Genomic DNA, 27838 nt, shown 5'->3' with positions numbered 1-27838 from the left:
GACACACACAAACACAGCAACGTGACTACACTTCCACTTTCATTGTGAGAATGAATAAGTTACAGTCATGACATCCCATTTTGCCAAGCATCGGGAAACATTTGCTGAAAACAAAAAATATTCAAAATGTAAATTTTGCCATCACAGAAGTCAAATGATCATATCAAAACCACAAGATTTTTCACAGGAGAAATGAACACTTTCTTGCAGGCAGCGACATGTTCTAAAGAGGCAAAAAAACTGTCCAGTCATCCACACAGGTCAGTGGTGATGAACAGAATCATGGTATGCCAGCTGTCACCTAAATGATTGGCCATGTGTTCATGAAATGTTCCCTGAGTTTTGCCAGAAAGGATTAGACACAGGCTTCTTTAAAGTGTAAGTATTTCTTTTATCTATACCTGGCAAGAATACCATAGGGAAACACTCTAAAGTGGAATTTTCGTACACAACTCCAGATTACAAGTGAGAACAGTGATTCGAGTTTAATGACTTTATAAACAATTATATAAAACAATATCTTTTAAAAATCCATGCATTTTTCAGTGTAAATTCAATTTGAAATATAGAGAAAATCTATATACATCAGTGTGTACTGTAACAGCATTTGACTTGCTTGGGCCGTTTGCCAGAAATACACTTGGGCTGCATAGATTTGACATTATTGCCTACAATTATGTATAAAAAGGAAGGAAAACAAAAAAGGAAGGAAAAAGGAAAGTCCATAAAAATGTTCTAGTTTATTTGAGATCATATAAGTGCCTCTATCTACGATAGACCCCTTACACTTTATCACATGATGCTTTAAAACGTGAGGTTTGCCATCTGGTTACTGACATATATTCACAACTCAGAATTATCCAAAGACTAGACTTAAAAAAAAAAAAAAAAAAAAAAAAAAAGAACCCCCAGAGGCATACACAAATGGAATAGACCCCCCACCCCCGCCAGTTCCCGAGTTACATTCTAAATAGAATATTTATCATTAACTGTCATAACAAGAACTTGATCATTAATTCTTACAGTTGACAAAAAGCCTGAGTTGATGGGGAAAAAGTAGAGTCAAAACAACAACAAACTGAAAAAAGCCTGAGAGAAAAAAGCCCATTTGATTTTACTTTTATACAATAATTTACAGTAGTACAATTTGTGTGAAAAGGGACATTTCTCAGATGTGCACTAAAAAATCCAGGTTATTTTACATTTGAAACAGAAATTAAATATTTCAAGCATGATGCAATAAGGGAAAAAAAAATAAAACGAAGAAGAATCATCGGCAAGGTGGTCACAGGAAACACTGTAAACGAGGTACTTTGGAAGGTGAACCCAAGTCCTTCAGACTGCTTTCGAAAAAAGACCATTCAAATCCACACTTAGCATGATAACAGGACGATACTTTGCGCTACTTTTTCAACTGTGTCTGAACACTTCTTAAATAAGCCACGAACCACATTGACTTAGTGATGAGCCAATGCCAGGATCCAGTGTTGGTTGATGGGACGTGGGTAGCACTCAGGTCATTTTCTGTCTTTTTTAAAAAAGGAGAAAAAAAAGAAAAAGTTCATTTATAAAAATAATAATTAAAAAAGGGAAAAATTATGCCGCAGCCTTTGCGAAACAGTGCAGCATTGCTTTTAAATACAAAAATATGTCTGTGCCCCCCCCCCCCCCCCACGCATCCAAAATCCCGTCACTCCTCGGACTTAATACCGAGACACCCGTCAGATACAAAGAGATAGATAGAAAGAGATGGAGAGAGAGATAGAGAGAAGGCGTCCACACTGACCCCCATAAAGACGCAGTGTGTGCATGATACAGCGTTTGGACAGTCCCATAAGGCATTTCCTGTGTTTCAGTTGTGTCTATGGCTGAGTGAGTCTGCAGCGAGTTTGTTCGTTTGTTCGCTCGTTCGATCAATCGTTCATTTAGGGTTTTTTTAAACCCTCAACACAGGTGGCATTCGTTATGTCTTGCGGCTGCTCCAGATCTGCTCGGGCGTGCTCTTGTGATCGGACGAGTACTCGAACGGCGAACGGTGGCCCATGGGCGAGCGTGACTCATACGGGGAGCGCTGGTCGCGGGGCGACCGGGGCCCGCTGCCCGATGCCCTGTGGTCTGACTGCCAGTCCGAGTGGTAGCGGTAGTCGCGGGACGACTTGTGATGGCTGCTGTAGTCCGAGCCTGAGTGGCGGTCGGACCGGTGGTCTGAATGTCGGTGGTCGGAGTGCCGGTCCTTGGAGCTGCTCTCTGCCCGATGATCTCGGCTCGAGCGGTGGTCGTCTAACTTCCTGTGCTTGCTGTCGCTGTAGTATCTGAGAGAGATGAATGCGAATGGTTCAGATGCCAGCAGCTACTCTGTGCTAATTTAAAATGGCTGATACTTGCACAACACTCCTGTCAGAGCAGCACCACACTGGGCAGTAAACATATATGAAGCATGCAAATGACTCAGCTTGAGTGAAACCGACTATTAAAGAAGTTGTGGCAGACCATGTACTATATGTTGCGTTATAATAAGAGAAGTGTTAAAGGATAGGAAAAAAGGAAACCCACTTATTCTAACCACGAAACACACTGAGTCAGTGAAATACATGGTGTAATATTTCATTTTCACTTCCTTTCTAAGGTCTAGCAGACTATTAGCATGAAGCAGTGGCACATGGCCCTTCAGATTTAAACAAGAGGTCTAAATTCATTAGCCTAGTGCCATAAAGCCACACAGACAATTCAGTAGTGTACCTGCTGTCTTGACGCTCTGATCGGTACTGGTCTCGATCTCTGTCTCTCTCTCGGTCCCTGTCCCGGAGGTCTTTGCCGTTGCTGAAGGAGGAGTAGGGCCTCTTGCGGGTGTCGCTGCCCTTCCTGTACGACTCGCTGACGTGCCGCGGCTCCTTGCTCTGCTCGCTGCCGCTGTGGTAGCGCGTTGACGACGAGTGGTGACGGTCTGAACTGTAGCTGTCCCTGCTGCTGTCGTCCTGGTGCGAGTTGTCCTTTAACCTTTCAATGTCTGATAGAGACAATGCAATGAGTTTTTATTTTTAGTCAAATGTGAACAGAACATAGCATTAGGGATTTAATTACATGAATTAATTGAATAGATTTTATCACTTAGAATTACAACTAATGATTGACCATACAAAAGAGTGAGTGAAAATTTGTAAACGTTTCATAGTGAAAGAGCTTGGCTTGACCATAGAAACACACACAAGACAACATACCCGAGTGTTTAAAGCTTTGAGTATTTACAGTGCTAGTGTTCTGGTCCGCTGCCTACAACAAAAACAGACACAGTTGTTAACAGTGTAATAACTGCACACAAATAGAGTATAATTGTAGTATATCTTGGACTAATTGATTTTTTATGGCTTTATGGCCAACATTGCAAAACAGTATTAATACACACTTTAGTTTTGACGGCCAATAAATATATAAGAAAATGGAAACTGACCTGAGCATTCTCCTGTCTTTTCTTTATGGCATGCTTATATAATTTATGCAATTTTCTTGCATCAAATTCAGTGAACTTTGACACAAATATCCAGAGGTTTCTGTAATGAAAAGATCCACATTTAGCCAAGGATATTCCATAGGGACATTACCTGAGAATATGGGTTCAACATAATAATGTACATCATGTTCCTACTGCCTTCAAGTTCAGCACAGATTTATTTATTTAAATCAGGGAAATAAATTAATATATATATATATATTTTTAAATAAATTAGTTACAAATAGATACAATTTAATAATTATATACTTCAACACAGCTAAATCACTATGGTAAAATGAATGCCTGACAGGATGACAGGATTTTCATATGTGAGTCAGCAACATACTTCCTCCACTGCTTGATCTGGTCTGGGTTGGTGTACTCCTTCAGACACTCAGTGATGTGGTCTCCGATCTTGATGAGGCACTGGCGGGTGTGTTCTAGTTGCTCGCGCTCCGACAGGCCCTTCTCCGGCCGGTCTAACTGCTTTAAGGCTGCCTTCACCGGCCGCATGCGCTCCTTACACTGTGGCAAATTCAGACACACTTACGTCAGTCAGGATAGACTAACCAGGAACGACAATATCTTCATAGCTCACCAGAGATAAGACAGGTTACTTTAAGGTAAAAGGCATTTCTCCTTACTAGCTGTTCACATAGCAAAGAGTAGCAAAACATAAATTTGCTGACAGATCAAATCATCTCAGGAATGTCCAACAAACAAAAGGAAGTAAACCAGTCAGTCAAGACACTATATCCTTGTTTGGTTTCTGCCAAGATACTTGTTTTTGTTACGTCAGAGCATTCTCACTTGTCTGAAGGTTTTTTTCCCCTCCTTGGGAACCTGAACATTCCCTCTTTTGATTTGATATCATGTCATTTGACTTTTTGCAGTGCCTGCAAAAAACTAAAACAATAACAATAACTCACCACACTGAAGGTCTTCTGGTCCAGCTCCTCTGACTCCTCTGAGATGGGAACATTCTCTCCCCCTGAAGCGATGTGGACTGGCGTGTCGGCCTTCTTCCCTCCCTTCTCCCGAACCTCGGTTTTTATCTCCACCATCTGCCAATCAGTCACAGTGTCAGACACTTGACTTTGCCCACACCGAAAACTTGCTCAACCGTATGTCAGACATGCACATCAGCCACGGGCTTCTTGCACCTTCCAGACTAAATCATCTGTCAATCATGTCAGTGAGTATGCTGTAGAGATATCGGTGAAACAGTGAATTTCCTTCTGCAGTGTATCACTTCAACTGTCAATTCTGTGGTCAAGAGGCAAACGGATCCAAAAAAAAACAACTAAATAATGAAAGATAATAAATAAATAAAAATCAGATTGCTGCTTAGCTAGCGGACTTACATAAATGCATTGCCTTTTGAGAATATTCATGCATTCTAAGCATGTCCAGAATGAAACTACAGAAAACTGTGAGAACACCAGTGCGGTTCCCCTGGAGGTTGCCTACCTTCTCCACCGGTGGCTCCTCTACCCGAGTCACAGGCTCTGGGGGCTTGGCCTCCTTCTTCTCCTTGGGTTCCCTCTTCTCTTTGCCGTCGCGACCATCCTCTTTCTTCTCCTTCTTGATCTCCTTCTTCACCTCCCTGTCCTTCTCTTTCTCCTTCTCCTTCTCCTCGGGCTCTTTGGGGGTGAGGGGCTCAGGCTCAGAGTCCTCCTCTTCCTCTTCCTCCTGCTTGACGACCACAGGTTCCGCCCGCCCCCTTCTGGTGGGAGGTTTCACTGGGGCCACTTCCTGTAAAGGTGAGGAGAAATGAGGTCAGAGGATTCAAGTTCACCTACAGTCAGGCCTTCAAAAACTAAGAGGACACCAAACTACTTTCTGACGCCGGACTGCGCTGAGAACAAAGCCGTGCACAACTCCAATTAGCTAGAAGACTCTTCTCATTAATACCTTATGGGGAACCTACTAAAATGCAAATTACATTTCCACTCCCACTAGTAAAAGAAATGTAGTGATAGCTTAACGCCATATCAGAACAGAGAGCTCATGTGGTGCATCTTTTCTATGGATTGAATGTGCGGCTCGAGTCCATCTCAAGTTTTGATCCCAACGTACCCTTTCTTCCTCCTTGTCCTCCTCCTCCTCTGAGCTCTTATCTGAAGGAGGCGCTGAGGACATGCTGTTTACCGCCTCGTCCACCTTTGCTGGCTTCACATTTTTGTTCTTCTTGCCCCTGGGTTTCCTCTTCCGAGAGTTGGCCTTTAAACACACAAGCAGGCTGTTTGCAGGGAGATCATGTCTTTCGACAATCTGACACACCAGATATCAAGGCTTTCTTGGTCAGACACAGCTCAAACCAGCTGAAGATGATGTACATAAACAAACAAACAAACAATCCGTCTGAAATGCTCAGACTGAGCGAGTTACAGGTGTAAATCCAGGAAGCACCTGTTTGCAGAGGCACCATTGTTTTCACCACATGTTCCTATTCTACTGCAGACTCAGCACAAGCGCACCCTTCCCAGGTCGACAGACCACAGGTGGGCCCAGGTGTGTGCAGGTGCTGTCTACCCGAGGCTTACCGTGCCCGCTTGTCGCTGCGCCTCCTTCTTGGCCAGGTCTTTGCTCAGTAATTTGATGAGGTAGTCCGCTCTCGTCTGGAGCTGTTTGGCCTGGGGCTTCTTGTCGGGGTCGTCAGGCAACAACTGCTCGGGGGCAAAAACACAAGCGTCAATTCAAGTCTAGCTCCATTCCAGTTTATTTTTACACACAGGGAGGGTACATACAATCTCTCTGCTGTGGAATCTCTGCCTTGTCAGTGTCTGTGGTCGTTACAAGGCCTAGCGGTTAGTATGAATGGGGTGGAGTTTATTTGACCAGCACAAAGATTGCTTTGGTTGTGTGGGAATGATAGCTATGGGATGCCTTAAGTGATGAGCTTGCCAAGCACCATTAGGCAAACAGAGAACAGCTTTGTGTAGACACAACATTCAAGTGCTAACAGTGCTTCATGCCTGGGGCTAGGGATGTTGTGGTCCATGGTTTACCTTATGAGTCAGGTTGAGGTCTGGGTCCATTTTGATCATCTCCCAGCTCCCATAGCCATACTCATAGATGCCTATGAGCAAACTGGCATCATCTTCTTTGCCCCATTCAATGTCAAAGTGAGCTGCCTTTGAATGGCAAGGTAATTTATACCTGAAGCAAAATAACAGAAAAGGCTTGTAACATGCAAATACTGATATTTTCAAATACCAGACACTTATGCTCTACATAAGCCTAGATCATGAGCTTACAACATGCGCACTGTTTTCCAACCCCACAATACTGCCTCTATCTATACTAAATTGGATTGGATCCACTGCAGAATTTAACCATCTGTCAAAAGTAACTGAGGAAGAGGAGCTAAGGGGCGTCCGCACCTTTTCCTCTCCTCCGGGTCTGCGGGGATAGCCTTGTGGAGGGGAGCTAGCTCCTCTTCGTGGGAGATGACCAGCTTGGCGTTCACCTGGACCCCGGAGATTCGGAATGTGGGCCCCTTCACTTTACCCCGTCTGCCTCCTGCGGCCAAACACACAAGCGACAACACTCGTTGGAAAGGAGAAGTTGGTTTGTGTAAATTCTAAAGGAGAGTGACTTCTCAGTTTTAAAAGTACACTACAGCATAAAGCAAGAACAAAAAAGGAAGAAAAGCTATTGACAACTACTTGTGCATCTAATACCCAGTTTGGCTAGTGTTTCGAGTTAAACACTCTGTTAGGACAGACCTTGCATTGTATGAGTAAAAGCGATTGCACAAGCAGAAAAGTGAAGTAAAAAAAAAAAAAAAAAAACACATAAATCACAATCATTGCTGAGATCTACCACACAGACAGCCTGGGAGAATGAGGCTGTGGGTGCAAATTCTGTTAACTCAAGCAGAAGTGTTGAGCAAGTTCCTACTTTAACATACTTGAGATTGTGTATCCATTTAACCCTGACACTCAAGTATCCTTCACATTCAAATCTGTAACAATAGCAAGGTGCTTGAAAACAGGCTCTAGCAGCCAAATAGGCAAAGTGAGCTAGCCTTGCAAATGTTTAAATAACCACGGTAAGAAGTCATCCTGAGCAGAGCTATTCCTGTTTGGGGTGAGATGCCAAACGAAGGTATACATGAAACATACCCTTGGCTAGTCCATACTAAATAAATCAATGATTCAACCTAATATCATATTAACTGAAACAGCAAGCTAATATTGAAGCAGGACAGATGATCACAGCCTCTTCACCACACCTGTTTTACATCTTCATTAACACTGTGAGCACTGGTAGCTGTTAAAGACTGTTGGTAGATGTGAGAGATGTGTGAGGTGTGTACTGTTGTGTAATGTGCGAGTGATCCGCTACCTGAGGTCTTCTCTGGACCACAGGGGTTCTCCCTCAGCGTCCTCACACAGCCGTTGTGCACCGTCTCCGCCAGTCGTCTCAGGTCGTGCTCCGACTTGTCCACCAGCTCTGCGTCTCGCGCAATTGCATCTAACCTGGTATCCATCAGAAGGGTGAGTGATTTTGCAATGCCTTGATTTTTATAGTGCTTTTAAAGAGATTTAAAGTTAAAGGTAGTAAAAGTTGACTGGATTTAGATGAAAGGAACTAGGTAAAAATAAAGACAGAGGAGAGCAGTTACCTTTCCAGAGGGCCGCCAAATTTTTTGTAGCTCTTGATGAATCTGCAGGAGGAAAGCATATATTTAAAAACATTGTGAGGCCTCTCAAACTGGACTTATGCAACTGGAGGCTATGGAGGTATCATAGTATAGCCTCCACAGTATCATAATTTTTACCTTCGAATTTCAGCGTCTGTGAAGCCTTTGATGTTCTCTCGCGGGATGGTCCGAGGCCTGCCGCGTTTCTTGGGCCTCTTGCGGTCGGACACGGAGTCGCTGTCTGAGCCCGAGTACCTCCGATTCCGGCTGCGTCTGCCTTCGTTCCCGTTAAAGCTTATCTGAAAAGCCAAATGTAAATGTAAATAATAACAACAAACAAATAAACAACTGCCGACTGCAACACTGGCACGTCACTCAAAAAGCTCAAAGTGGAGATGTTATGTGTGGTGAACTACAAGGATCACAATGTGCTGAGAGCGTGCCTTGCTAAAGGTCAACTGTTTTTAGAAAAATGGCTCCAGGGCAGCCAAGGCACTATTTGGAGATATTAAACAAGCATGGGGGTCTAAAAGGGCGACGAAAACAGGTCTGACAAGACACTTGAGCTGGGTAATACCTCAAGATTAAGGAGCAAATATTATTCAGAATATATCAACATAACAAAATATCTATGAGGCAGGTATTATTGCCTCATTCAGTGCATATTCACAGAAGCTAGGCCTTCTCTTCTCAGTCCCTGCAGTTTATGCCTACAGAACCAAATCAATCATAGGACAGGATGACCTCATCATAATGCAAGAAGAACTACATAACACTATTGCCAAGGGAACCATTACAAGGCCTCAATCTCATCCGATTTCAACTTTCTCCACATAAAAGGCTTGGCAGTTCAGAAAGTTTCGCGTACACAAGACTGATCAGAAGTTAATTGGCAGAGGCACTCCAACCTGTATGGAATGCAAGAAGTATTTGACGCAGCATGACAAGCTATTCACAGTATCTGTGTTGTCATTTTATTATATTCCCAGAACTGGCAAAAAACAAGTCTTGTCAACTCACAGATGCAATGTTTCTACTTGCTATTCAACCTAAGCCAACATGACTATAGTGTGCAGATACGTTGCATGGCTATGTGAATTGTATGGTATGTTCTATTGTTATAAAAAACACAGATGCACATTGTACATTTTAACATCAAACACTACAACACCAGTGAAGTACCTCCCTGACATAAATGACAGATCAAGTACCTTGCTTGTGTCACATAACATTCCAGGTGAGCTTTGGAAAATTCTGTGAATGCAGCAGCAGTAACCACATGGAATGTTCTAGAAGAGCACTCACCTGCTTGGCACAGTTCCTCATGCGCGGCAGCAGGTAGATCTCCTCCAGCTCCTTCTGGCGCTCCTCCTCCTCCAGGCGCCGCCGCTGCTCCTCGGGGATGATGTCGTCCCAGTTCCTGTGGCCCCGCTCCGGGTCCATGTCCATCTCCTCCTCCTCCATCATGGAGAAGTTTGCCACCTGCAGGACACAGTTGGAACATGCACGTGAGTCCAGAGTGAGTGGGTGGGTGTCACTTTATTCGGGCAGCCCGTCATAAACCATCATGAAGCCACCTGTTGAGGGACTGCTGACAATGAGCAGTACAAAAAGCCATTGTAGTTAGGGCTAAGTAAAGGGTTTGTTGACACTTCAGAGTTGTTCGGCAGGTTGTTGAGAATTAGGCTTTGTTAAAGCCTTACAGTTACATTGACATGTGAGATAGTTGTTTATGGTCCCCTATGGTAGTGGTTCTTAAACATTTTCAGTCATGCCCCACTTTGGAGGTCGGGAATTTACAAACCCCATTTACAGACCCCATCAACCAGGCAAAATGGTAAATAAATCAAGTAAGGAGGCACAAAAAGGTTTTCAGGTTTTCAAAAAGTCTTAGAAATGTTATTAGAACCATGTGTCAGAGCCCATGTGCAGAACAGAGAAACAAGAAGAGAGAAAATACCTTGAACTGAGACAGGAGCTCTTCTCCTATACTTGACTGGCCAGGGTCATTCTCCCTGGTCTCTGCTCTCTTCAGGATCTCCTCAATATCCATATCCTGCCACACACACACACAAAAACAATGATGTTGGGGACTAAAGCACACTACATCACTGGATATTCGTATTGGACAAATATAGACTATAAGGGGGTCAGTAAAAATATGCAATTCTGAAGCCAGAAAGAGATCACATAGTGGCTGTTCACACACCAACTTGATTGAGGCCTCTTGGTCAACAAGAGTCTCCTGAGAAGGTTCACTAATCTGAACTGCTTTTGGCGGTAAATTATTCAATAGCCTCAATTTAGAATTCAACCATGATTACATATAAAGTGCACAACTCTGGCCAGGTTGATGTCCTGTGGGTGGACTAACCTGTGGTTCCTGCTCCTCCCCCTCGGGCTCCTTGAAGAGCTCCTCTGCACCAAACTTGAGGATGGCTGACAGCTCCTCCTTGTTGAACGGGGTGGAACTGCAGGCGAGAGAGAAAAATTTAAACTGAGCGGCAGAGGAGATCCAATTGCATTCTTGGGATGTTTCATTTGTGGAGTGCGGTGGCGAGGGTTCAGAGGCAAATACCTCTGACCTCGATAGCACGAGACACTCAATTTCAAACCATTAACCGTGCGACTGTGAAAAAGGCACAAGGATCGGGACCGAAACAAAGAAAATGCAATCAGTGTAAATTTGCAATTTCCCAGGCAACCAAGGCAAACCAAAAAAAAAGCTGTGCATATATATTCACTCTTACACATTCCACCTCAAGGCATACTTGAGAGCCAGTAAGGAAAGGACTGGCAGCATGTTCACAATTTTTACATACCCATAAAACACCTAATTAACTCCAGATGTGGGCCTTGTTCTTGAAGAACTGGCTTTTTCCTTTACACCCTACAGTTTCTCGCCCCCTGTTCTTCCCCTTGTCTAGTGTGGCGTCTCCGCCGTGCGAGCCCACAAAGGGATAGATACTCATTCTTCTATCTGTGAGTAAATATAGGCCTGTGGTTTATCAGTGATCATCTCAAATCAAATGTTTTGACTCTCTGACAGTGCCAGATGGTTGCTGTTTGCTTTGCAAATCTCAGATTGTGGTGGCGCTGGAAGGTCAATGCTGTGACCAACGACCTCAATGTATCAAGTGAAAGCAAGAAAAATCATTTTTTAAGGAATTGAAAGGAGGAGAAACAACAACAACAACAACAACATGTATCCGTCACGAGATACAACACTGACCCTGAAACAGCCTGCTAGACACAGCTTGCCCAAAAATCAAAGTATACCTGCCATTCATTCTTTCAATTACTATGAAATACATTTGTGTTTAAGACAAACCTAGCCTAGCAATGATCAAGCTGGGAATGACAACATCAGTACACAAGCATGTCTGAACCCTACTCAGGGCTCCAGACTAACTTTTTGCACTGGTTGCACTGGTGCGCCTAACTTTTTTTCTTAGGTGCACCAGCACAAAAGTTAGGTGCACCCAAATTTTCAACCACATCGCATTTAACACCGCAGCAGGTTCACTTTTTTCCCTTAATTACTGTCCTATATAGGTTGTCCTATGACTTATGATTTACAATTCTACAAGAAAAGTAACTTAATGAAGTGTTGGTGCTTTAAGTGCTTCACTGAGCTGAAATGTAAACTTAAAACATCTCAAGATGAATTAAATAAAAATAACAGTGAGTAAATTAACAGTGCATGTCTTTTAAGGGCTTCAAATCTCATGGCTCAATGTCTTACATACTATCCTTCATGATCTTTAAGCCTTGGCTAAACCAGCTCGCCATGCTAGCATCTTCCATAGACAGTGTTGGGAGTAATGCGTTACAAAAGTAATGTAATTACTGTAATATATTGCTGTTTGCGGTAACGCGGTAATGTAAGGCATTACAAAAAAAAAATTGGGTAATATTTACTCGGTACGAACTTCAGTAACGCGCGTTACAATGCAGTTTAACCCAAAATTAAGCGCTTGTTTTGGTTTTGATACAAATTCGCAAACACCACGCGAGAACAACAGAGGAGAAAAAATCCGCGCAAAATAGTAGAACGTTATCTCCTGATACTGGTTGAATATGACTGTGGCTGCAGCAGACTCGCAGGCGGACTCTATTTGCGGGATGGACATAAGCCTACGCTCATTATTTTCAGCTTGTCAGAGACAAGGCTATGAAGAACATAATAGTTAGTGCACTTTGTGTGCGAAACCGAAAGATCTCTCAGCTCGCGAAATAGCACAAGTAAATTAATGAAACATCTATAGTGCCACGCTAATCTTTTTGATTCTTGATAAAAACACAAACTATGCTGTTGTGCATGTCAGCTTTGTGCTGTGAACTTAAATTGAAGAGAATATGGGATAGAAATGCAGAAAAACATTGTGTAGCCTGGCAGTGCCACCGCTCCCACCACGCGCATCACGCACTTTGCATTGGGCACCAAAGGACAGAGGGAGCACCCAAATGTAACCAATGAATAGTAGCTTTACTGCAAACTGCGTTTCACTCTTCATCAATAACGTTTACAATGTCAAAATGCACTAACACGATGTTACATGCAAGTTTGATACCTTTTGGGTTCTCTCAATCACCACGTAGTACTAGAATTGGTGGGTCTTCAATCATTCGTTTTCCAAGCATTTAGGCTACATGAAGGACATGATATGCTGAGTCGACTGAAATGCATTCCATTCAGATAGCTAGGTGGATACCAGGCTCATAATTCACTTTATTCGCAAAACGAAATGTGAAGCAACATGTCATTGCATACTTCCATTTCCAAAGCAATGAAGGTTGCTTAAAACAACTTAACATTGTGCTTATTATTGTTAATATTGTGCTATCAATGTAACTCAAACAAATAAGGCTTGTAAACAAGAGCTGGCAAAAGGGCATTATGCCAACGTAAAGATCAATGCTCTTAAATTGACAGTGCACCATTTATAAGTAAAACAGAATTTCTTCAGAAATTAATGTTTAAAAATACACAGTAATGGTCTGTAAATAATAGGCCTTTTATTTTACTTTAGGTGTTTGAGTTATCATTTAAATGTCACTCACTCAAAGCCACTCACTTAGGGCACGGAAATGGCCAGCAGGCCACCATCTTGACATGTCTTTATTAAAGGAACCGTATGTAAAAATTGTATTTCAATTAATCATAAAATTGCCCTGATATGTCACTAGACATTAAGAAATCATGTTCATTTCAAATACTTATATCACTGACAACAGTAGTCTGGCCAGGATATTGTCATTTAAAAAGTGAAGTTGCAGCCCTCAACTGATGTTGATGTTGTCATGTTGTGTTTTGGCCTAATGCGCCACCCTCCACCTATCTACTAATCACAAAGTCAGTAGTGTTTCGTCATCCGGTTGCCAACTCTGCCAGTCAGAGGGGAGGGGAAGGGGATACACCGCTCTACAGTAATTTGAAAGTGATTGTAGTACCCGTTTTGGACACAATCTTACATACGGTTCCTTTAAGCTTTGATTTACAATATAGTAGGCTCTCTATTGATTTTAATGAGTAGGCCTAGGCCTTAAAGTTACAGTATTTCTATCACAATTTACCAGACTTTGACCTTTTGTCGGTTTTTAACAAAATTCTGACTATGATTGTTCCTTGTATTGCATTATGAGCACTGCGCCTATTGCATTCTACTGTTGCCTTAAGCCTAGCTCAGTCATTATGCTATACCACATCTCCCTCCATTGGAAGAGCAAGCTGCATTGAGCGTAATAAACTGCATTTAGAATGGCAAATCCATATTTCTAGATATTTTGGTGAAAGTAACTTAAAAGTAATGCAATAGTAGTGTAATGCCTTACAATTCAGAGACAGTAATATTATAATGTAACAAATTACTTTGAAATGACAGTAATAAGTAATGCATAGTACATTACGATTTTGAAGTAACTTGCCCAACACTGTCCATAGAAATGTATGAGCACAATTTAAAGAGATGTTCCAAGTAGCCTGGGGGATTTTTATGTGATTTTGCAATGATGATTGCAATAATCATTTGACAGCCCCACAATGCAATTTACTTTTTAATTTTAGTATTTTTAATTTTTCAATAAGAACATCACTATGGTTAATGCAGTAACGAAATGGTAGGCCTATTATTATAGGCTATTGCAATGACTTGCCATGCTCGATCTAAATGTGTCCATTCAATTCACCGTACACAATGACCACAGTTATACATGCAGGGAATATTCGGGCTTTAAATGTAGCAGCGATATTCGGTTTGTGCCAAATACCGGATTTAATTGATTGATGCCATCAGAATGAGTTTACACAACTCGCGCGCAAAACGAATATTGCTGTTGAAAACCGGGTTACTCCCTGCATGTAACTGCGGTCAATGACGCACTCCTTTTCGGCGATATCTGTATCTCTGTCGTTCGGGAAGGCCTTGTATGCATTGTTTCGCTCTCTCTGCAGCACACGCATTTTCAAATTTACACACAGGCACTGGGCCACGGCCAATCAGAGGGGAGGTCCCGCCCTTCTCTATCTGTGATTTGTTTAAACCACGATATTGGCCAAATATGTGTCTGTTATTGAACCAAAGGTAGAGAGTTTCAATGCGGACACATTTTCCTCTCTCGAATAGCTGATCGCACCGGTGCGACCTCCGATTTTTTTTAGTCGCACTTTTGAAAAATTAGGTCGCATATGCGACCAAATTGGTCGCACTCTGGAGCCCTGCTACTACAAAGACCTGGAACCCTACCTGGAGGGAGCAGCACCCGTATGTAGAACAGTCTTGCCGGTGGTGTCCATTCTCTGGATGACCAGGTGGTCCAACACCATCTTTTTCTTGGCCCGCTCGATGATCTCTTCCTCTACTGACCCTTTGGTCACCAGTCGGTAGATGTTCACCTAGACGCAGCCGAGAAAGGTGATGGAGTGAAGATAACAGATGATTCATAGTTATGCTAAAGTAATGCTAAAGAGTTGCAAACACTCTTTTGCTCTGTTGGACACACTATTGCTGGTCCACTACAGGTCTCTAAGAGGGAGGAAATACAATAATCTACTTGAATTTGTAAAAGTGTTTGCTAAATAAAAAAAATGGTGTTGAGCAGAGATGAGAACTAGGTGAGGGTACCTGTCTCTTTTGACCAATCCTGTGAGCTCTGGCCTGAGCCTGCAAGTCATTCTGGGGGTTCCAGTCAGAGTCGAAGATCACCACTGTGTCTGCAGATGCCAGGTTGATACCCAGACCCCCAGCTCGCGTGGACAGCAAGAAACAGAAATCCTGTGATGAGAAGAAATACATAGATTACAGAGCTGAAAGGAATCAACCAGTTGATCTTTCAGTCCAAGTGAACAATTCATACCAACACCATTCTTGAGATATTTGCGTTCACAAGAATGGGGCTTTCATGGTCACAGTGACCTTGAACTTTGACCTCCAAAAATGAACCAGTTCATCTTTAAGTCTAATTGAACTTTTGTACCAGATTTGAAGCATGTGACTTGAGGCGTTCTTGAGATATTGCGTTCACGAGATCGGGGATGGACAGATGGCACAATGCCTTCAGCCACGGCTATCACTGACGCAGAGGCATAAAAAAAAAACTGGACAAATATGCATACAATAAATAAGAAACGGATTTGGTTACCTCAGAGCCCTCTGCGTTGAAATGATCCAGTGCCTGCCTTCTCATCTCGCCTTTGATGGAGCCATCTAACCGCTGCAGAGAGAGCACATGATTACCTATGAGGAACACACTCATAGGTGGGGGCAGCCGTGTCCTACTGGTTAGCGCTTCAGACTGGAGGGTTGCCGGTTCGAACCCCGATCAGTAGGCACGGCTAAAGTGCCCTTGAGCAAGGCACCTAACCCCTCACTGCTCCCCGAGCGCCGCTGTTGTTGCAGGCAGCTCACTGCGTCGGGATTAGTGTGTGCTTCACCTCACTGTGTGTTCATTGTGTTCTGAGTGTGTTTCACTAATTCACGGATTGGGATAAATGCAGAGACCAAATTTCCCTCACGGGATCAAAAGAGTATATATACTTATACTTATACTACAAGGGCCTGGGTATCAGGCTTGTGCAAAATTCCAGAATTGAATTGAAACTGGCTCTTAAATTCCAATTCAAATCTTGAATTTCACTTGCATTTCAATTGAGGTAGCACACAGGAAGCAGAATTGCAATTCAAATTGTGCACAACCCTGCTGGGTATGGATCACATGGTGGGGGTAGGTGCTGGCACCCATTTCTATTATTAAGAGAACACAGAACCAAAGAAACACACAACCAACTGGGCACAGTGCGACACAAACCTGGAAAAGGAACTGCCGGCTCTTCAGGTACTCGGCCAGGATGTCCAGCATCCGGACCATCTGAGAGAAGATGAGCACACGGTGGCCTCGCTCCTTCAGCCGAACCAGCAGCTTGTCCAGCAACACCAGCTTCCCACTGCTACGGATCAAGTGCTGCACACACACAAACATAGAGGAGGGAAATAAGTTCCACACTTTTTACATTACAACATCACGTAAAGTTAATGAATTGTGAACGTGAATGAATAAACGAATGCGTTGAAAGATAATGAAGGTTTTCACATTAGAATCAGATCAGAAAATGGTATGTTCTCCATGCCTTAGGCACACACAGGGAACATGTCAGTCAGTAAGGGAAGATTGAAGCTCTATATATATATATATATGGAGAATGACAGGAGGTGAGTGGGAGAGTCTCGGGGTGGGATCCGGGAAGGACCACGGGGCGGGAATCGAACCCGGGTCACTGGCGTACAGTGCAGGTGCCCCAGCCAGCTGCGCCACTGCCGGGGCCAAGGCTTGAAGCTCTAAGCTTGAGGACGAAGAACTGCTGGGTTACCTGCAGCGCCTCTTGTCTGTTGTAGAACTCGTTGTCCTCTGGCGGCTTGATGAGGTAGCAGTGGTTACAGCACTTCTTAAGCTCCATCATGATGTTGAGAAAGCCTGACGTGCTGCCCTTTGTGCCTTTGCTAAGAGCTTTGTAGTTTCTGGTTAAAATCCACCTACGGAGGCCAAAGCAAGCAATTAGGCCCTCATCTAAACCCATGTGGTGATGCTCGCCTCCCTTAACTTTAACAAAGCAATATATCCATTACAGAGCTATTCAAGAATTATAATGTCTTTTGATATATTTTTTTTCTTAATTTTTGTAGACTTGCCAGTCTACACATGACAGATGGGGACAGACTAGGGCCGAAACAGGGTAGAGCTCTCGTTCTCCGCTGTTCTTACTTGTAGTACTGCTTCTGAATGGCGCTCATCTCCACCCGGAGGATCTGCTCCACCTTGGCGGGCAGCGACTTCTCCACATCCTTCTTGACGCGGCGCAGCAGGAAGGGCTCCAGCTCCTTGTGGAGGCTGGCGTAGCCGGAGTCGCGGCCCATCCCGTGCTCGTCCTCGAACAGCTCCCACGAGTGAAACCTGACACCACGGGGGGACATCGAGCAAAGCCACAACCACGCTTTAAAAGGTTATCCAGTGATAAGACGCGAAACCTTACCAGTCCCACCAATCCCAGCAAGAACAATGGAGCAAGGTTATATGTGGTGTGACATTTCAGACAAGAACACCATATAGTAGGCAATCCACCGAGGGGTGTACGAAAAGTGTTACATTTAAATTTAACCAAATGAGAAAAATGGCACATTCCATCACATCTTACACCATCTATCGTTCATATAATTCCAATATAAAAACATCAGTAGGGCTGTCAAACAATGCGGTTTTTTACCGATTAACAGCTGAATTTCAAAAAAGTTAATCACGATTAATTGCATATTTTATCACATGATTAAAATTCTATTACTTTGCATTTAAAAAAATAAATAATTAAGTCCATATTAACAATGTAAATCAATTATTATCAGTCTATCTTGATTGGGAATCAAATCAATGCAAAGAAAGTTACTTTATGAACGTATTGTATTTTACTTTAAGATGTATTTGATTATTTCAAATCAAACTTAAAAAGATGTGCAGTGGGCCTGAGGCAACACAATTAGAAATATAGCCGATATAAACTGAAATAAATGCTACAGCATTAGTGCATGCACAAAATGTACACACATTATAAAGGGCATAACGAACAAAAAAAACTTTTCAAATTGAGAAATATGCAAGTGCATGCAAAAATCACTGCTTGCAAGTGCATGTGCAAAATGTAGTCTAGGCCTACAGCACATTTCACTTACACTTAAACTTGAAGTGCTTCAGTGATATTTTAATTCCATTTAATTCAATTTGAGGACAAGAAATGGCGCATCAAAGGATCAAAATAGTAGCAGCCAAAGAGAATCACTAATAACAGAACAAGTGATGGTGTAAAATAAAAAATATTTGGCGGCACGCGATTAAAAGGAAAGAACGTGTTATGCTTGGTCCTTAATCGCATCGCAACTAACGCATTCACGTTGACAGCCCTAATAACAAGACATCATCGAATGACGTGTGTATGGGTGGTGGGCCTACTTTTCTGGCATGATGAAGTGCAGTAGCGACCAGAGCTCCTTGAGGGAGTTCTGCAGTGGCGTCCCTGTGATAAGGAGCCTGTGGTTGGAGCGGAATTCGATCATCGTCTTGTAGAGGAGCGAGTCGTCGTTCTTCAGCCGGTGGGCCTCATCCACGCCGATGAAGGCCCAGCTCACGTTCCCCAGGAATGACTGATGCGAAACAAGAAAGAACCGTTCAAAAGTGTCTGAGAATTCACTTGGAGGTGGCCAACTGCCAGGTCATTTTTCACTCATATACATCTCTTCACGTGAGAAACTCTCAGTAGAAGAGTGCAGTAATGACTACTACGTACCTTATCTTTCAAGAGAATCTCATAAGTGGTGAGCAATATGTTGAGCTTCAGTCGCTTGTTCTGAACATGCATCCACTCATGCGTTCTGATCTGAAAATGAGAAAAATAAAACATGGTGTTAATATTGTTCCAGCTCCTCAAAGTAAACACTGCACAAATGTTCACAGTAGATCAGCAGCACATCTGGCATAATTGCAATGTTTGGTTCCCTGGCTCAAATATTTCCCCTTATCGATTGATTTTCAAGGTGCCACTAGAGGTGAAATTTTTTTTATTTGGGACATGGAAGTTTGCCCAGAGGCTGCATCAACAATCTGGACTTGCATGTTAGCGCAGCTCCTGAACAGGAGGACCAGCTAATGAGGGAGAATGAATTCAAATCATCTGGCCACATTCATGCAGGAAACAAACAGAGCATCTCTTAACTTCCTCAACCTGAATGTTGCCACTGAGGAGTCAAATGTCACATTTAGATATAAAAAAAAACAGGTGCTACTGGGTACAACAACGCTCACTTTTTTGGTGTCTCGTTTCCTTTCTAGTTTTGTGTCCAACTGCTGTTGATCTTGCACCTCTTCCTTATCTAAACCTGAATATTGCCCTTAGTGACCCCCTGAGGATTTAGAGGTCAGAAATTCAACCACAAAAAAATAAAGTGCTATTGTGTGCAACAGCCTACCATATTCCTGCTGTTGATGTCGCCCAGGTAGACGACCACATTCATCTGTGGGGCCCAGAGCTGGATCTCGCGCTGCCAGGAGGTGAGGGTAGACAGGGGCACCACCAGCAGGAAGGGCCCGTACAGCTGGTGCTCATGGAACATGTAGTTGAGGAAGGAGATGGTCTGGATGGTTTTCCCCAGCCCCATCTCGTCTGCCAGGATACAGCTGTTCCCTCTGCGGATAGGTATAAGCAATGTTACAGAACTAACTACAGTACATTACACTCATTACTGTAATGTTATACATACTACATTACAGTACATTAACTGTTCTGAAAATGGTGCAATTACAGCCAGGGCACAATTCCAAAAATTGGCATTATATATTATTTCACTGTGTTTCACTTTTTATAGTAATTCAACCCTGCATTTTCACAGCAAATTCGATGTGCGAATCTTGTGGCACACCGACTGTACAGGATGCTGATTCATCATAGAGGCTGACTGGTGTGAGCAAACCACAGCACTTCCATTAGCATCAACACCAGACTGACAAAATATTGTTTCGTGTTTTGTTAAGATGGTTCACGACTGACTTAAATTACCGTGGCGGCAAATTCAGTTCAATTCAATCTCAACATACTTGCACCAGGAATGAGCCATCCAGTTTAAGCCATCCAGCTGGTAGTCTCGCAGCTCTAGGCCCTCTGTGATATAGCTGGGCTGCTTCTTCATGGGCATAAACCTCGGCCTCTGCTTCAAAACCTAGAAACATGATAAACTGCATCACCACTTGTGCACATATCGGTCAGAAATGAACAAGGTTTATTCCCTTCCCTTCCCTGTATTATGCTCAATAGTAGCATGTTTATTATCAGTAGTGAGACTAAAAAAAGACAGTAAAAATTGCTTGGATGCTGATACCTTGCAGTCTCTGTAAGGAATGGTCTTGCTGTGGTTGCGGCACATGTAATCATCAATGCACTTCTGGAATTTTCTGCCGATGAGGGCGCCATCTTCCCAGCTGCACTCGGAGTAAGGAAGCCCCTGCCACTTACACAGGTAGTCAGGATAACCTGCTGCCGACTTCTGATTTGAGTGGCCTGTTAGTCCCAATGCATAAGACATCTCATTACACTGCACGTGTAAGGCTTAAAAAAATGTGACTTCTGACTATTGAATGTGTGTATTTCAGAACATATTTCTGTAAGCCTCACCAATAATTCTCTCCACAAGCTGGTACTGAGAGTGCAAGTCATCCATAAGCTCCTGCTGACAGTTAAAGTACTCAACATCCTCTGGTGATGCTGCTTTTAGCCTGAAGTGAGAAAATGCATTTCATTCAAACAATGACAGCAAATAAAGTCGCCAGATCACCACATGTTTAGCATTTAACAAGGCATGCAATCCAGGAGCGCTCCAGGATGCACATATTCAAATTAACAGGAAATGCAGGTGACAGCCAGCTCAAAAGCTTTGACAAAAAGCTACTGTACACCTACACCTAACTGAAGCCAACCCACACGCTGTGCTACATCAAGAGAAATAAAAACGTGGGGCTCACCACTTCCTCTCCTCTGACTTCTTCTTCTTGAAGTTGTCCAGTTTCTTCATGCCCTTGACGTTCTGCAGCTTGAGTGTGTCCTCGGTCTCCCAGGTGTTGTGAATGTGGGACCAGCCCTTCCACTTGATCAGGTACTGGACGTCTCCAGCCTCCTTGTGGGGGTTGAAGGTCCCGTTGGGGTCTCCGTCCGCCTCAACCGCATACACTGTAGTGGTGGCTCCCGTGGCTGCAAAAAAACAAACAAAGCTATGGTAAGAGGAGATCACAAATACAAGTGAGTGTGTGTGCATTTATGTGTTCAAATTGATCAAGTGCCAGAAATTCATAAAAAAAATTTTTTTTTAAAAAGGAGGCACCTATATATATATACCTATATATATATATATATATATATATATATATATATATATATATATAAAATAAAAAACTGTAGCCCATAATTACACCAACAAGGAAAAGTCCCTTCACCCCACCCTTCTAATTGCTCACCTCCTTTCCTGCCAACTCTCGTGTCCATCACTCGCTCCAGCGTCTCAAACTCGTCCTCCTCAGGCTGCGGCACGTCCTCGCCGGTCACCTCCACCAGGTCGTCCGAGTCGGTCTTGAGCTCGTCATCCTCCTTGTAGCTCACATTGACCGTAGCCTGCCGGCGTGGGCCGGCCAGCGCCTTCTTGTCAAAGTCATCCTCGTCCGAGGAAGAGCCCCCCGGCGGCTTCTTCCTCTGTGCTTTACTCTTTTTGCCATTCCTGGCATTGGCCCTGGGTAGACAAAAGCTTTTGAGTGCAAAAAAATAGGCATGTGTTTCCCCCCCCCCTGTCTTCTTTCTCATTAATGGCCTATTCTGGCACTCCAGAAAGAGAGGAAATTCAATCAGCGGTCAATCACAGAGGGGCATTTCACTTGTCATGCAGCCTGTGGAAATATAATGAGGGACAGGCTCGGCGCTTCACAAGCTATTCTGTCAGAGGAGGGAGATTAGCACATGTGCTGGAGATTCAAGTCGTCAATTCAATCATAATAACAATAGATTCGCTACTCAGCGTAAGGAGCTAAGAGCTCAGGAACTCACTTGGTGGGTGGCTTGCGGCTCTTGACTTTGTGACTTGGTTCATAGTCTGATGCGGAAGCGTCACTGTTTTCTTCCTGCTCCTCACCAGAGGAATCAGAACCAGAGTTGCTGCCAGAATCAGACCCTGACCCGGAATCTGAATCCGAGCCTGAACCAGACCTGCAACCCCAAAACATACGTAAATAGGCAATTACAACATACAACAACCTCATCCTCCTGCCTATCTGGACTGAACTGTAGACCTGATCATCACGCAGCATCTGTCTCAACTGCCCTGTTTGACTCATCTGAAGATAAAGCAAAGAGGCAGCACACTATAATGAACATTCACCAGAAGTTCCACAACAATGACTTTCTTCTTCTTTTTTACAGCAACAGGAAGTGACTCCTGGTTGACTCGCTTGTAGCTTCAAGGTGGCTGGTTGTGCATCTCAGTGGCAGTGAACTCACCCTTTGCTTTTCTCTCTCGACGAATCATCATCCGAGTCATCACTGCTGGAAGAGTCCTAAAAGAACAGAAGCAGTTTTAAAACACTCTGAAAGATGCCTGTGTCAACTCTGTCTGGCTAGCACTTAGATAGCACTCCAGCACAGGTAAAACTTCTGACAAGTGAATCAGCTAACCCATTCAAGTGTTTAAAAATAAGAAGTGCATCTTAAGAGACTAGGGAATGTTACCTCATCCGAGCTGTTTGAAGAGCTTTGCTGTTGCTGTTGATGCTGCTGCTGCTGTTGTTGCTGCTGCTGCTGCTGAAGCTGCTGTTTCCTGAGCATGGCTGACCTTTGCACTGCCAGGATACTGGGGTTTGACTTCCAAAACTGTGACAAAGCAAAAGAAATAAGTTTATCAAATACCTCAAATGTGATTCTATGTCATAAAAACTACAATTGTGTCACAAATTAACATGTAGCAATAAGAGAAGTTAACACAGTGGTGTTTTACCTCTGCCCCATCAATCTTTGCCGGTTCAGCTTTCTTGGACTTCTCCGAGTCCGAATCGGACTGGCTGCCGGAGTCGGAGCCACTTCCTGAGTCGCTGCTCCCTGATTGGCTGCTGCTGGAGCTACTGCTGCTGGAGCTGGAGCCTGACCCAGAACCCGATCCGGATCCAGACTCATCATCAGAGTTACTGCAACACACAGCCAGGGCACATCAGTGGACAATGCAATATCATAACAATACAGGCACAACAACAACAACAACAACAACACATTTGGCAGGGGAACGTTTGCCTGCAAACCAAATCAACCAACTACTGGTGGACAAGTTGTCAACACAAGATGAAAACGTAATGTCATACACAGAAATGTGCAGGTCCACTCTAACAATATGGCACAGTGGAAAGAAATCAGCAAGCTAGGAGAGCACAAGAATGACCCTAGCAAAATGAATCAGTCTGACTATGCATCTCTGGAGGTGATCGGCTAAACCCTCCATGATGCGAGTATTAAGTTAATGGAATGACTGGCACAGCAGGGGGACTGGGAGGCTTGTATCAATCACAGTCTGCAGCATCCTTCAACATAGCACTCAGACAGCAGCAATTTTTGTTACAGGAAATCTTGAAAACAATTATATAACTTTAAAGATGCCAAGTGTATTACAAAATACAAAATGCTAAACTATCAATATTCACTCCAAGTTGTGTCTTTTGGCAAAGTCCTTTTAGGCAAGTCCCTCCACTCAGCGGCCATATACCAACGTTTTATGGGCACTCATCGGGCATAGTCTTTGGGTCGAACTGCGCGTGCGCAAGGCTTCACTACACCAATCTTGCTCCAGCGGCGAGATCACAACACATGATTGGCACGATGTCTTCACAACACACTATATGATTGGCTCAATGTATTCACATGTCAACGTTTTGCCGAGGAAGGGGTGGGATATGTGTAGACAACGGCCATATTGGCGTGACAAACTAGCCCCATGCATTTCTATGGAGTATTTTTTGAGTGCTGTGTCTCCACATTAGAAAGTCTCTGCTTTTGGTCTCAAATTACACAAGACACTCATAGTTTTATTGTGAATCAAGTGTTTACTTTTTCGGGCTCCAATGCCCACACTGAGTTTGGCTAAAGAGCAGGTCATCCACCTCATCCACAATGAAATGCTTGCACATTTAGGTACTACCTTGACTCTCCACTGCTGTTGCTCACACTTTCGTCTTCACTGCGTCCGTCCATATTGGAGTCTCCAAAGACGGCCTCAGAAATGTGGTCTCGCCCAGTACACTAATTACTGGGTAGTTTACCTGCAAGAAAAAATAGCCATGAGCTTCAATGTGTCTTATCTACAGGTGCCCTAAAGACTTTCATAACACCTTCAGTGCAACAACACAGATGAAAATCTAAAGAACACTTGCATTTTGTTTGTCAATAAGGACCAGGTAAACTGTTTACCTTTGGGGTAGTGTTGACATGTGTATTAAACCCTGCGCTGAAAATCTGTAGCCTTACATCCCTTCAAGATTACACATAACAGTATCACTGTAAAAGAGGTACACATACAGTATAGTGCCTCTAAAAATCATCAAGTCAATCAAATATTTTATCAATTACAAGTAGCAGTGGAAAAACTTTGTTTTATACATTTTTGTCAGCACAATAAAGCAATCAATTATAATGTCACATCAGCTAATTAGTACTGCTAGCTAGGTCTAGTTAAACTGTACTGGTTACATTAAGGTGTACTGTAATAATACCGTTTTTACCTAAATGACAGCGGCGACAGCTTTGCCCGAGTTTCCAGAAATACGTTATTAAATGATAGGATTTGAACCTAAATTACTACCTTGGAGTTCATTTTACAATAACAGATGTGCAGATCTGTAGAATACTCAAAATAACATGTTGGTTTAAAACCCAATGAATTGCCCTCACGGCATGACCCGTTTGATAAAATAAACAGTGACAAACAAACACGCGATTTCATCATTTCCACGCACAATTAGTAAAAATATTAGGAAATGTAACCGCGGACTGTAACTTTCTTTTCAGGATGTTTTGTTAAAAACAACTAGCAACTCAATCAGTCCGCCGTCATATGTGTTTCAATGAAATAAAAACCAAGCAACATCGCGTTAGACCGCAAAGGCCTCTTGCACCAGGCCTGAGAAGCAATAGGGCTCTAGCGGACTCTCCTGGACAATGCCCCCAAGACGAGAACGTGAGTAGGAGGCAATAGAGCACCGACTCTGAGGACGTTCTTTAATCGCAAGCCATTCGCAGTTAGCAATAAAATAACGATAGGCGAGCTGCGCACACCTTAAAAAAGACTATATGATCGCCAAACTTTGTCAACTGTTAAGCAAGAGGAATATTTCCAATAGACCCAAAGAGGCGTATTTCGCGCTATATTTCAAATGTAAGTTAGCTTGTAACGCAAGCTAACGTAACCATCCAGCAAATGATTGAAATTGTGTCTTTACTTTCTGAGCGAAAAGTTGCTAAGTAGCTAACTATCCAGCTAGCTAGGGAATGCTAGGTAGCCAACATCACAGCTCATGAGAAGCATGCTTGCTAGCCAACTTAAACTAACAAGCTCTTCCCAGTGTTTTGCAAAATAGAATAAATAGCCTCATATAAGGAAGAGGAAAAGGTTAATTCTTGCAATGCCGGTGTAATGTCAAGTTTAATTGATCATAAGAGCACATCTTCACGCGGTCATATGATTTAGCAGGCTATTGGCTAATATTTAGCTAGTTAGCGAGATCAAGCAAACCAGGTCACGGCGTGAAATGAAGGACTGTTAGCAGGCTAACATACGATAGCATTGGACAACGCCAGTAAGAATTCACTACTGTGGCTATTTAGCTATAGCTGGCTAACTTGATATCAAAGTGAAAGTTAACAAACCAACTGTGGATAGGTTGGCTGATGTTACTATTTATCATAACAACACTGAAGTCCACATAATATGTACTAAACTTATCGAGATCCCAATATCAACACATCAGGTTTGCTGAATCCCGCACTGCACTACAAGCTTCGTAGCCACCAGTGCTAGTAAACGTTAGCTAACGTTACCACCAGGCGAATAGTTGTTTTCATCCGTCGTTACTTCTCAAAATGTAACCAAAAAGCTTCTGCTCTGTACTAGTTACATTATAACCGGGAGAAGATCTTAAGAGCTAATGATAAACACTAAACAGAGACACAGCAATGCTAATCCAATGCATAACGCATCACACTTCAGCCTTGTTTTGCTTTTGATAGTAACGTTACCTCACTCAAGCGAGGGTCCACTCCGTCTCCGCGTCCGACGCCGAGGTCCTTTTTTCTATTTTCTTGAGCTAGCAGCTAACGGTTGCTAGCTCGCTAGCTTGCTCCCAGGGAGAGCAACCCAGCGGTCCTTCACAATATCAAACCAAGCTCCCTTGGTTTCTTCTTTCAAACGAGGAACTTTGTCTTCCTTTAAAACTTCCAAGTGGTAACTGGTAGTATATCGCTGAACAGTACTAACTGTTAAAGATTGCAGGCATTTTAGCTATGGGTCCTTCGACAGCCGGCCTCCGCCATGACGCCGTCGAGCTCATACACTCAAACGATGTCGAGTGTGGAAACCCCGGGTAGTGACGTCAGGACAGCGTTTTGTTACCCCATGTAATGCATCTTGGAAAACAAAACACAATATTTTTTATATTAAACAGATATTAGTGTTTGTTGTAAGGGCTTGTAATATCAATCGTCACATGTAAAAGACAGAAGCCGAAAACAGAGAAAACTACTGAAACTCTCAGTAATTCAGTGTAAAAATGTTAGCCTGCAGAAATCTAATTCATTAGAACACAGGATGGAAAGAAAGTTTCATTTTCAGCTCCTTTTGGGCGATTTTAAATTCTGACACATGATTATATTCTTATGAGCAGTTATGACACATAAACTTATTGAAGCCAATGCTAAGTGTAGAGTTGGATGTTTTTCTGTTTACTTAAGTCTATAACATGTTATAATCACCCATAAAGAATATTGCTCAAGGGATATTAATCACACAGCTTTAGAACAATCAGTTTAATTTAAAGTCTTTGCAAACCTAAAGTTGTTGTTACGAATTCACCGGGTAAGAAATTGTATACACTTCATAAGAAAAATAAATCAGACAAATAATTAAAATCTAAATTATTTTACAATATGCCTCCACATTTAATGGGCAACAGTCTTAAAACAGGGACAGAAGAATCTACATTGATTGAGGGGATTTTACAGTCATATAACTGATATTAATATCTTCATTCTGTAACAATTAAGTCAGCTTTCCTTTTTGTACAGCTATAAGAGAAACTATTACACAGAAAATTCTGAAAAGTTTGTGCACAAACTAACATTCAAGAAATCAACCGTTATCAATCAGTTGTGCATCTTTAACATTTTCCTGGTTAGAAATTACACCTTACGGTATAATAAAAGAAACAGGAAATTAACAGACAAATAATTAAAATCTAAATCTAATCTACAATGTGCCTCCACAAACACACATACTGCGTGCTGCGTTAGTCAACATGCTACCCAAGATACTGGTAAAGCTAGTAGGCCTATTTGAGCTTTGTCAGTGTCCTTTGAGGGCAAATGGCCAAGC

General features: G+C 42.9%; 1 protein-coding gene across 3 annotated transcripts; it reads right to left on the bottom strand.

Annotated features, from left to right (window-relative positions):
* Positions 1–18: 18 nt before the first annotated feature.
* Positions 19–26781, bottom strand: chd1 (chromodomain helicase DNA binding protein 1). 3 transcript variants are annotated; one of them, XM_076284416.1, is made up of 37 exons: positions 26488–26781; positions 24395–24515; positions 23207–23393; positions 22942–23082; positions 22714–22769; positions 22264–22422; positions 21684–21952; positions 21195–21420; positions 20848–20948; positions 20555–20733; positions 20274–20395; positions 19649–19865; positions 18970–19059; positions 18636–18826; positions 17400–17588; positions 17008–17170; positions 16449–16601; positions 15783–15854; positions 15266–15415; positions 14888–15036; positions 10516–10612; positions 10102–10197; positions 9447–9623; positions 8280–8440; positions 8124–8165; positions 7844–7977; positions 6877–7015; positions 6502–6652; positions 6037–6159; positions 5570–5713; positions 4961–5245; positions 4420–4554; positions 3837–4015; positions 3449–3548; positions 3219–3270; positions 2740–3007; positions 19–2312 (listed from the first exon to the last, which is right to left on the bottom strand). In XM_076284416.1, exons 2-37 carry the CDS (start codon positions 24445–24447, stop codon positions 1964–1966), a joined length of 5499 nt encoding a protein of 1832 aa, XP_076140531.1. In that variant the 5' UTR covers positions 24448–24515; positions 26488–26781; the 3' UTR covers positions 19–1963. The 3 variants fall into 3 exon arrangements, with proteins under 3 accessions (XP_076140531.1, XP_076140534.1, XP_076140533.1); XM_076284419.1 differs by having other exon boundaries at positions 19–1528; XM_076284418.1 differs by lacking the exon at positions 26488–26781 and adding an exon at positions 24975–25113.
* Between the last annotated feature and the right edge of the window lie 1057 nt (positions 26782–27838).

The sequence above is a fragment of the Alosa pseudoharengus genome, unplaced genomic scaffold, assembly GCF_046254945.1.
Source record: "Alosa pseudoharengus isolate Yale_2024_CS ecotype anadromous, Long Island Sound unplaced genomic scaffold, YU_APseudo_1.1 YU_APseudo_1.1_scf_14, whole genome shotgun sequence".
NCBI classification, from domain to species: Eukaryota; Metazoa; Chordata; class Actinopteri; order Clupeiformes; family Clupeidae; genus Alosa; species Alosa pseudoharengus.
Note: the sequence above shows the minus strand (reverse complement) of the source record. Positions and strands in the feature narration are given on the sequence as shown.

What these genes read in the sequence shown, in the direction of transcription:
- chd1 (XM_076284416.1), bottom strand. Translation starts at nt 24,447, where the DNA reads ATGGACGGACGCAGTGAAGACGAAAGTGTGAGCAACAGCAGTGGAGAG. An exon ending in TTCCTTACAGAGACTGCAAG is followed by an intron (nt 20,396 to 20,554) that starts GTATCAGCATCC and finishes TCATGTTTCTAG; the next exon opens with GTTTTGAAGCAGAGGCCGAG. An exon ending in CAGATCAAGCAGTGGAGGAA is followed by an intron (nt 3,549 to 3,836) that starts GTATGTTGCTGA and finishes TTTTCATTACAG; the next exon opens with AAACCTCTGGATATTTGTGT.